Here is a 10,349-nt window from a genome sequence, read left to right on the forward strand (position 1 = left end):
TGGGCCGGTTTATGAGGTTGAGGGCCTTTGGCCCAGTTTCTCTCAAGTTTCTCGTGATGACATTCAAACCAATAATTAATTACAGTGCATCTCCATCTCCAGTTTCACTGGATTCCCATGATAACTCTTACTTTTTTTTTTACTGTCATTCAACATTATTCTCCACGTATTCTTTTTGTTTGCATTAAGCATGATTAAGGGTCACATTAATTAACCATAATTAATGATTATAATATAACTAACACAGACAAATCCAACCAAACCACATCACATGGTTTTTTGTTTCTACTTCAATTCCCCATCTCATTCTTGGCTTCACATCCTTCCCTCCATTTTATCCATCTTCACTATTTATACCAGATCCAGACAGATAACATCCATCATCCCCTTAATTCGCAATGGAACCCGCAACAATTCTCGTTTTATTTTCATCATTCTTCATGTTTTTGCAACTTGGAGCTTCAAGGCCCATCACTCCTCATATCAGTGTGATGGGTAAGGTATATTGTGATACATGTTTGAACAAATCCTTCAACACTCACAACCACACATACTTATTATCAGGTACTTCCTCTTTTAAAAACAAACAAAATCTCTATTTATTTATTTTTGTTTAATTAATAAAAAGGTAATTGTAAAATATGCTAGTACTGTTTGATTGCAGGAGCTGAAGTTCGGATAGACTGCAAATTCAATGCGGTTTCACCAAGAACAGATGAGCAGATATTGTTTTCGGTTAACAGGACCACAAACCGCTATGGAGTTTATAGATTGGATATGCGGGTGCCTTCTGTGGATGGGATCTTTTGTTCTAGAGGAGATGCTGCGGTTTTGAGTAAGTGTCGGGCCACGCTGATTAGAAGCACTTCAGCGTCGTGCAACATACCTGGTTTAGCCGCCACTACGGATGAATTTTCGCTCACATCCAAACGCGATAGCGTGTGTATTTACACCATGTATGACTTGAGTTTTGGATCAGCTAAGAAAGATCCTGTCATTTGTGGAAAGTAATTATACTTGTCAGTCAAATTATTAAAGTTTTATGTAATATTATTCCAATTTCTATTTGGTGGGTTATTACAAGATTATAGCAACTTTTATAGCAGTTTGACATATTGTTGAATGTTGATCTGATCAAGATAGAGGATGAACTTTTATACCAATTTTGTTCCTTTCTACATGTGAGAAAATGAGGTGTAGATTTGAACACATACCTACAACCTACCCCAAACCTTGAGCCCAATCAGGGGGTTCCCAGGATCATATAGAAAAATTTCAAAAATATAAATATTAGTATGATACTCTGAAATCTCAAAGCTTTGTGATTACGAGCTAAGGGTGTAAGGGGTGCTCACCTAATAGGTGAGTCCCCCTTCTTACACATGGCCAATCAGATCAAGCCACGTCAACTCCCCTAATACACTCCCCTAATACCTTGTTTTGATGGCGGCACTCACCTATTAGGTGAGTTGTTTTTTTTTTTTTTTTTTTTTTTTTCTAAAAGAATGCATCTTTTATAAATTAAAAAAAGATTAGTAAAAATAAAAATTAAATAAAAGACATTTCATTAAATTAAAAAAAAAAACATTCGAACTAGAAAAAAAAAATACATTCAACCTAAAAAATATAAAAACAAACTACTCCTCGTCCGAATCAACTTCAAGGTGAGGCAAATCTAAACTTCCGAGATGCTCAACGAGATCGTGTTTTAGCCTCCAATGCGTGTCTTCGTCAATGAGCTCCGTATAGGCTGTCTCATCGAAGACGGGTTCGACTGGAGGATCTTGAATATGAACCGGTGCTATCGCCCTTCCGTCGTCTTTTATAATCATGTTGTGTAAAATAAGGCACGTATACACGATGGACCTTATTTTTTTCACCGTTTTCGAACGCATTGGACGATTTAGTATTCCCCACTTCGACTTTAACACACCAAACGCCCGTTCCACATCTTTTCTTGCGGCCTCGTGTTGCCTCTTGAATTTTTTTTCGTTCGGGTCGTGTGGATATGGAAAAGACTTCACAAACACGGACCAGGTAGGGTAGATCCCATCAGTAAGATAATACCCGCGTTTGTATAAATGGTTGTTCACTTGAAATGGACAATTTGGCGCCGTTCCATTTCGTTGAGCAAGAAATAACGGAGATTGTTGCAGCACGTTGATATCGTTTTGTGAACCCGCTGGCCCACAAAAAGCATGCCAAATCCACAAATCTTGAGACGCTACCGCTTCTAACATAATCGTCGGGTATTGATGATCGCCTCTCATGTATTGTCCACGCAATTCTGTGGGGCACATTCTCCAGACGAAGTGTGTACAATCCAGACTCCCTCGTCTGGTGGGTTACCGGTTGCAAGTTGTTTAATTGCCGAAGTAACCTTTTGCAACGGTGTAAAGCTTTTCTTCATTCTCCCGTCTAAGCCTTCTTGAAACCACTCGTCATACGCTTCCACGTCACTAACAATTTTTAGGAACAACGACTTGGACATACGAAACCTGTGACGAAAAGTATCTTCACTAAATTTTGGATTTTCATCGAAATAATCGGCCATGAGTGTCTCGTGGCCCCCCACACGATCCCGACGGACATATTTTTTTTTACTAGACGATGCCGTGTCTAGTAGCTCCGCTTGTTGGATGAGATTTTGGAAGAAAACTAAGCTACTATCGCTTGACCCGGTATCGTCATCGTCGGGAAAGTCGGGTATGGGAGAAAGAAACGGGAACTTGGAATCCATTTTGTGTTTAAAAGATATAAAAGTTTTAGAGTTTTGGTGTTGGTTTGTTGTGAATGTGGTAAAAAATGGATTAAGATTGGTTAGTATATATATTGTTTTAAAAAAAAATTGATTTTTTTTTTTTTTTTAAATTTCGACCGTTTGTAACGGTCAAATCTCGATCATCGTGCCATTTCTCAGCGGTAAGCCCACACCCATTTCCTTCCCCGATTCGGGACCCCGCGGGGATGGCGGCGGTGTTCCCGATCGGGGAAATGGTTCACCGACTGTCTCCCCGAATGCGCCCCGTATACCCTAATCCAAGAGTTGATGGACTCTTACATGGAACAGTTTGACAGAGGGAAGTGAGTAGATTGTAGCCAAAGTTCAAATGAGAATAGCTTCAGTAGGAGTGGAATTACGGGCCCACAACAAGTGGACGGAAAGGTCTCGACGGGCTGTCAGACCCGAATTTGATCAATTAGGGTACCAATTTCGTCACTTAATATTTTCCTCAGTTTTAGCAATCTTTGATCACTTCCTTTTTTCAGTAACAAATGTGTAAATCCCCAATTGACATAATTTACGTTTTTATTTATATCTTTAACTTGGTCTCTTTAATTCCTAATTTGTAGTTTTAAAAATTTGTACATACTTGCCTAATTTAGAACTCCGTGTAAAAGAGATCTTTAGAAATGGTTAAAATATTCCGTTTTACATCAAATTTTCTTGAGATTTCTCTTGGTTTTTTTTTTTTCGCTTTTCGCTCAACGTCACTTTGCTTTCAACAATTGAGCTCGACTAGCTAGCTTCTACACCAAATTTTATGGATTAAATGTATCGTCCATAGTTTCAAAAAGAGTTCGTTCCAGCGTATTAACACCAAAATACTTTGTATAGGATAATTTCACTCATGTGGGGTAATAGATGAGCTATTGAGCTTGAACAGCTTCATGATGCGGGTCCAAGTGTGGAGGAGCGGGCCATCATGTATTTGGAGGTCCAAGATTGTGTAACAAAAGAGGACTCACTAAAATGACTCTAACTTGGGCTACGGGGGTCCGTTTTGGGCGTGCGACCAGGCGAAACGAACGTGAGAACGAGCTCCATCTTGCTGCAAACGCCTATGACGGTTTGGGTCATCGTCCGGGCAAAAAAAAAACGCTTATTTCTATTAGTTATTTACGTTTTTATGTTTTTTGAAGTGTTTTGGGCATTTTGTTTGTGGGCTTTTGTTTGGCCCGTTGTCTTTTTTAGGCCCGTTTCGAATTTCTGTTCCTATTTATGTGTTTCTCTAGTAATTGGAAAAGGCAGACTTGAATTTTTGAATAACTCATTTTTCACTTCAAATTCTGTGCCCTTTGGGTTGCAATTTGGGGGTTGGGGAAGAACTACACGGGTATTCGTAGAATCAACGTGTTTGATCTTCATTTTTCGTAACACACGCTACATCACTTCAGCACCAAATTTTGTGGATTAAATGTATTTTCCATGGTTTCTAAAAGAGTTGTGAAGAAACACCAAGTTAATCTGGTGATTAGCGTGTGATTAGTATCTTGTCCAAATAAGGTTAATCTTCTCTGAGCACGATAACAGCTGCTCATGATCCTGCAAAACAATCAACATACCATGAAGCTCGCCACAAGGAGGAGAAGAGGGGGGGTTCTCCTTGTAATCACCATCCAGATTGAGAATAAGAACTTGCTTTGAGGATAAAAGTGTGTGTATTAAGTGAGAGAGCAAGAGAGCGATCCTTAACCTGTAGTCGAAGTTCTCTATTTATAGCCGAGGTGAGTTGTAACGGAGATGGGCTGATGGGCCTTGGGCCCGAGACCAACGAAAAGGAATATCCGTTCTGCCTCTCCTGTCATGACCGTTAGTGTTTACAGGCGAGGGCATAACAGGCGCACGCTGAATGGATCCACGTGTCCTAACGGTTGTCCTTATTGTCTAGTCTGTCATCTGCCGTTCGGTGGAGATCGTGGAGTAGTGGTCGGCGCACGCTGATTGGTGCCACGTACGTGTACTTGTGTACTTCATGTCCCCTACACGATTGCTCATCGTGCAGCATGATGGATTACAACCTGTTGAGCGCCTGTTGGCCCACTCCTCAGTCAACTATACCTTCTGTACTTGTACGCCTCTGTCATGCTGGCGCAAAGATGTCTGTGCTTGTTGGACAAGCGCCATTTCGTTTGAAGAAACAGCTAAGTGTTATACTTGACTTATTTTATTCATGACCTCGCGCGTGACCTGAGGTTAACTCATTTATCCGGAACAAGGTCTGGCAAGTCCAATCTCCTGCTGAGTCTTGTACTTGACTTATTTTGGTCATGGCCTTGCTCGCGACCTGAGGTTAACTCGTTTAGCCGGCGCAAGGTCAAGCAAGTCCAATCTTCTGCTAAGTGTTAGATTAGACCTATTTTGGGTATGGCCTTACGTGTGACCTGAGGTTAATTCGTATGCTCGGCGCTATATTTGGGACCATACCCCTTCAAGTTCCATCTAGCAAACTAACACCAATATACTAAAGATGGGTTTTATATATCCCCATATATATCCGCGTATATTTCTTTTTTATTTTTCAATCACCTTTATGACTTTACTTCTACATCTCCTATTTTGTTGGCTTGTATAAGGCTCCCTCGATGGATATATGGATGATTCCCTTCTGTTTTATTTTATAACTTTTGAAAAGAATCAATCAATATATTCCATACCACTTTCTTCATGGTATCAGAGCGGTCTTAAAAAACCCTCCGATCAAAACCAAAAAAAACACAGAACCCTAATAGCCATGGCTGGCGACAAAGGTAAATCTGACTAGAAAGAAGATGGAGTTTCTAATCATGATTCTCCATATTATTTGCACCCATCAGACTACCCAAGACAGATGCACGTAAATGATGTGTTAACTGACAACAACTACATTGACTGGTCACAGGAGATGTTAAACTTCTTACTCGCCTGAACAAGGGCTGGTTGATCAAGGGCATCAAACTACATGTCATCAAACTACATGGCATGAATGATAGAAGATGCCATGATCAGGGTTGGTTGAACACGACAATGGAGAAGGACATCAAAGCGAGTGTTAACTATGCCACTACGGCTCAAGAGATTCAGGCTGATCTTAAAGAACGATTCGGAAAAGATAGTGCACCTAGGGCGTTCGAGTTGAAGCAGATGCTGATGAACACGAGGCAAGAAGGGATGTCAGTCTCAGCGTATTACACCAAGCTACGGGTAATCTGGGATGAAATCCAATCCATGCTTCCTATTCCAAGGTGTTCCTGCAGTGGGTGCATGTGTGGGATAGGAAAAAACCTACTGAACTGAAAAAAAAAAGACTCCGTGAGTTCTTACTCGGTTTAGATGCTAAATCTGGAATGATTAGAACCCGGATTTTGGCTATGCAACCAACACCCACTCTTGGTACCGCATATCACTTAGTGGCTGAGGATAAGCAACAAAAGGCTATTTCTAGGACCAAAAGAACTACTGATGCTGCTATGTTTCAAGCCTACGTTCCGGTTAAACAGGAACAAAACAAATCACAGAATCGAACCAAGCCAAAAGATGCAAAACGTGGTGGTAATGAACAAATGGAACATTATACCTTTTGTGGAAAAACTGGTCATAATAGGGACGGATGTTTCAAGCATATAGGCTACCCCGAGCGGTGGAAGAGGAAATTTAAACAAGAAAATGTGAGCCTAAAGCAACTTGCGTGAAAGGGGATGCAAGTCCAATACCAGGCTTGAGTGGTTCACAATACCAACAATTTATCAAGCTTTTTGGAAACAAAGATGATTCAACCAAAGAAGAAAACACACCAGTAGCCAACATAGCAGGTAACTTGGGTAAGGAAGGTAGTTGGATAATTGACTCGGGTGCAACCGAGCATGCATTTTATGATGACTCCTCACTTGAAAATAAAACAAAAGGAAATTATTAACCTCCTGTTACTATACCCAAAGGTGAAGCTATAGTCGTAGAGGGTAGAGGAAGTCATACTTTACCAAATGGACTCGTGATTAAAGATGTTCTTCACATTCCAAAGTTCAAATGCAATTTACTATCTGTTAGTAAATTATCAAAGGATCTTAAATGCACTATCACTTTTTCCCTGAATTTTGTGTGATGGAGGACTTATGTTCCAGGACATTGACATTGATTGGAGTGGGTGATTGCAAGAATGGTCTATATAATATGGGGATGCAGGGAACAAAAGGCAAGCTATGATGACAATCCTCACTACATGGCACATGAGACTATGTCATCCATCAAATTCTAAGTTATCTCATCTTGATTTTCTCAATAATGTTACTTTGAACTTGAAGGAGTTTTGTGATCCGTGTGTTAAAGCTAAGTTTGCCAGATTGCCTTTTCCAATTAGTGTCACTAAAACGAATGCTTGTTTACTACATTGCAATGTGTGGGGTAAATATTGTAAACCTTCTTTTACACGTGCAAGCTATTTTTTCACAATAGTTGACGATTTTAGCCATGTCATTTGGGTGTTCCTTCTTAAGCACAAAAATGAGGCCAATACTTGTCTTATCTTTTTTTCATAAAATGGTACAAGTACAATTTGAGTAAAACATCAAAAGGATAAGGTGTGATAAGGGGAGGGAGTTCACCTCTAATCTCATGCTTGATTTTTATACCAAGGACGGAATAATTCTCGAAACAACTTGTCCACACACACCACAACAAAATGGTATGGTGGAATGGAAACATTGAAATTTGTTGGAAACGGCACGAGCATTAAGATTTGAGCAAATCTACCTACAAGGTTTTGGGGGGAATGCATTCTAACGGTTGCACATGTCATAAATCGCTTGCCTTTCGAGGTAATCGGAAATAAAACACCCTATGAAGTATTGCACAACTTAAAACCTGATTATGAATACATGAGGGTTTTTCGGATGTCTTGCCTATTACAAGAGCACCGAAACAAAATATGATAAATTTGAAGTAAGGGGAAGACTAAGGTTATAAAATTTTTGACACTCGACATAACAAAATTATTATATCGAGGGATGTAAAGTTTTTGGAACATGTGTTTGATGTGTGGTAAGATACACATATTTGTCCCGTGTCAAGTGTATGATTTTTAATAGTTTTTATTTGTTTTTATTTAGTTTAGTGTTATATTATATTATTTGGTGTTTTGGCAGGTCCTGGTACAAATAGAGGGAAAACGAGTAATAAGTAAATAACCAGCCAGTTAAGTAGAGTAGACCACCAGTAACCATATTAAAATTGTAGCCATTTTTCTTAAGTGAGCCTAGCCCGCTGTTTCTATATTATTATTGGAGGCTATTTCTATATTATTGTTGGAGGCCCAATTGGGTTGAGATGATTATTATTTTTGTCGGTGGTGAGGAAAAAAAGTAATTCAACAAGGAATCATAATTAGACAACAATTTGGACGAGAAGTATAATTCTGGACCACTTTAGACGTGAAGGATTATTGTGGGGGCCGCCAAAATATAATAAGCCCATCTAGAACGTGAATATTATCATAGGCAAATGATAGAGTGGAGGCAGTGGCGTCGGTGGGAGAGAATGGGAAAGATGAGAGAAATGAGAAAGAGGTGGTAAGTGGTCCTAGTCTAGAGGAGACGATAAGACCCAAGTGTGGGGATCCACCCGAATAGGAGAGTAGAGGAATTAGAGAAGAGAATGGTGTGTTTAGAATCCAAGCTAGAGACACTGAGCACTCAGTGTGGGGATGGAGAGATTAAGAATACATCTAGATTTAAACCGCCTGATGATGAGTTGAGAGGTTGCGAGAGGTATGAGGGGGTTTGGAGAGATTCGGGGAATCATAGATTTGATGGTGCTACGGCCCGTGAATTTTGGTACGGAGGTGAGCTTGTTCTACATGATCCTCCGTAAGTGTTAGAAAATGTGAGGAATTAGGGTGAAATTCCCTTTTGTAAAGTTTGTAGATTTTGAGTCTTTATCGTAGTTTTAGGTATTTTCGTGTTTTGTGTTTTCGTGTTTACTTGTTTATCGAGTTGTTAATTTTGTACCATGAGTCTAATTTAGTAGTTTTGAGTTTGTATTTTGTGTCGAGTCGGTACTGCTTTGGTTTTTGCTTGTTTTTGTTTGTGCAGGTTTAAATCGTACCACCCGTACGCAATCTCCATTCGGGTGATTTTGGAGCTACTTTTCGAATATCAGGCATTTACCAAGTATACCAGTCAGAGTCAAAGCCGATCGCGACCGAAATGCTATACGATCGAGCTGGATTAGACGAGAGTTTTGGAGCTTACGCGTTATATTACCAGCTAAGTCCTTTCCAATTTGTTTCCATCCTACTTTTCTTATTTATTTTAGTTTTTTTAGTTGGTTTCCATCCTACATTGAGGGCAATGTAGAGTTTAAGTGTGGGGATGGGAAACTATTGTTTGAGTCTGTTTAGTGTTAGTTTGAGTCATAAAATTTGAAAAAATAAAAAAAAAATTGAAAAAATAGAAAATGTTCCTGAAAATATTTTTTTGCAAAATAATGGAAAATGATAGAAAAATTGGGATTTCTGTTTTTCAAAATATTGTATATAAGAGAAAAAAAGACGAAAGACATATTTTTCAAGATGTACTAGTAGGCCCAGCCGGTTAGAAGGTTCCCTCGATTGTTTAAGAACATCTTAAATTTTAAATAATTAAGTCCTGTGGGTTCTCATCTTAGGGGATATAGAGAAACTGAAACCGTTGAGGATATAAAAGGAACCATTATAAGTAATAACCTACAAGTATTTTAGATTAAATCGGGACGCCTTATCCTTTTTAGGAAACTAAATCCGGATTCTGGTGGCGCCTAAAAAAACATTTCCATCATCCATCTATATGAGCTATTTTAAATATCTGAAACTTATGGTATTAACCACTGAGATGGTGACTCGGGTGGGGTATACCCACTAGGTGAAAGTTAAAAAAAATGTGAGGCTTATGGTGTTTCCCACTGGGATAGCGACTTGGTGATAATGTCCTCTGAGTTGATCATGAAAAAAAATGTTAAAGCTCATCATCATCCATCATTCCATCCAAAATTTAATTCTAAAATGCATAAGGATTATTTATATAAGATGGTAGATTTTTAATATTTTCCTTATAAGCTTGAGACGGGAGTAGGTGGATCTGTGGATTCCGAAGTGTGAGACCTTTAGATGAAATAACTTGAACCTAATAATTACATGAAAGAGGCCTGATGAGTCGGTGGTTGGGTTTAAGCGGAAAATTATACCGGTAATCGTGGTTAAACATTTGGTGTCTTTTAAATAAGAAATTTAAAATTTTTGAAGCTAGTGATCTGATTCTGATTTCGTTTGCATAAGTCTTTTTCGGGGACGAAAAAGGGTTAAGTGTGGGGATATTTGATGTGTGGTAAAATACACATATTTGTCCCGTGTAAAGTGTATAATTTTTGAATAGTTTTAATTTGTTTTTATTTAGTTTAGTGTTATATTATATTATTTGGTGTTTTGGCAAGTCCTAGTATAAATAAAGGGAAAACGAGTAATAAGTAAATAACCAGCCAGTTGAGTAGAGTAGATCGCCAGTGACCATATTAAAATTGTAGCCATTTTTCTTGAGTGGGCCTAGCCCGCTATTTTTAT

At 38.9% G+C, this 10,349-nt stretch overlaps 1 protein-coding gene across 1 annotated transcript; it reads left to right on the forward strand.

Annotated features, from left to right (window-relative positions):
• Positions 1–269: 269 nt before the first annotated feature.
• LOC110878458 lies at positions 270–1,080 on the forward strand. The gene is made up of 2 exons (XM_022126762.2): positions 270–564; positions 665–1,080. The coding sequence occupies exons 1-2, from the start codon at positions 399–401 to the stop codon at positions 1,009–1,011; spliced, it is 513 nt and encodes a 170-aa protein (XP_021982454.1). The 5' UTR covers positions 270–398; the 3' UTR covers positions 1,012–1,080.
• Positions 1,081–10,349: the final 9,269 nt, after the last annotated feature.

This window comes from Helianthus annuus, chromosome 9, assembly GCF_002127325.2.
Source record: "Helianthus annuus cultivar XRQ/B chromosome 9, HanXRQr2.0-SUNRISE, whole genome shotgun sequence".
Classification (NCBI taxonomy): Eukaryota; Viridiplantae; Streptophyta; class Magnoliopsida; order Asterales; family Asteraceae; genus Helianthus; species Helianthus annuus.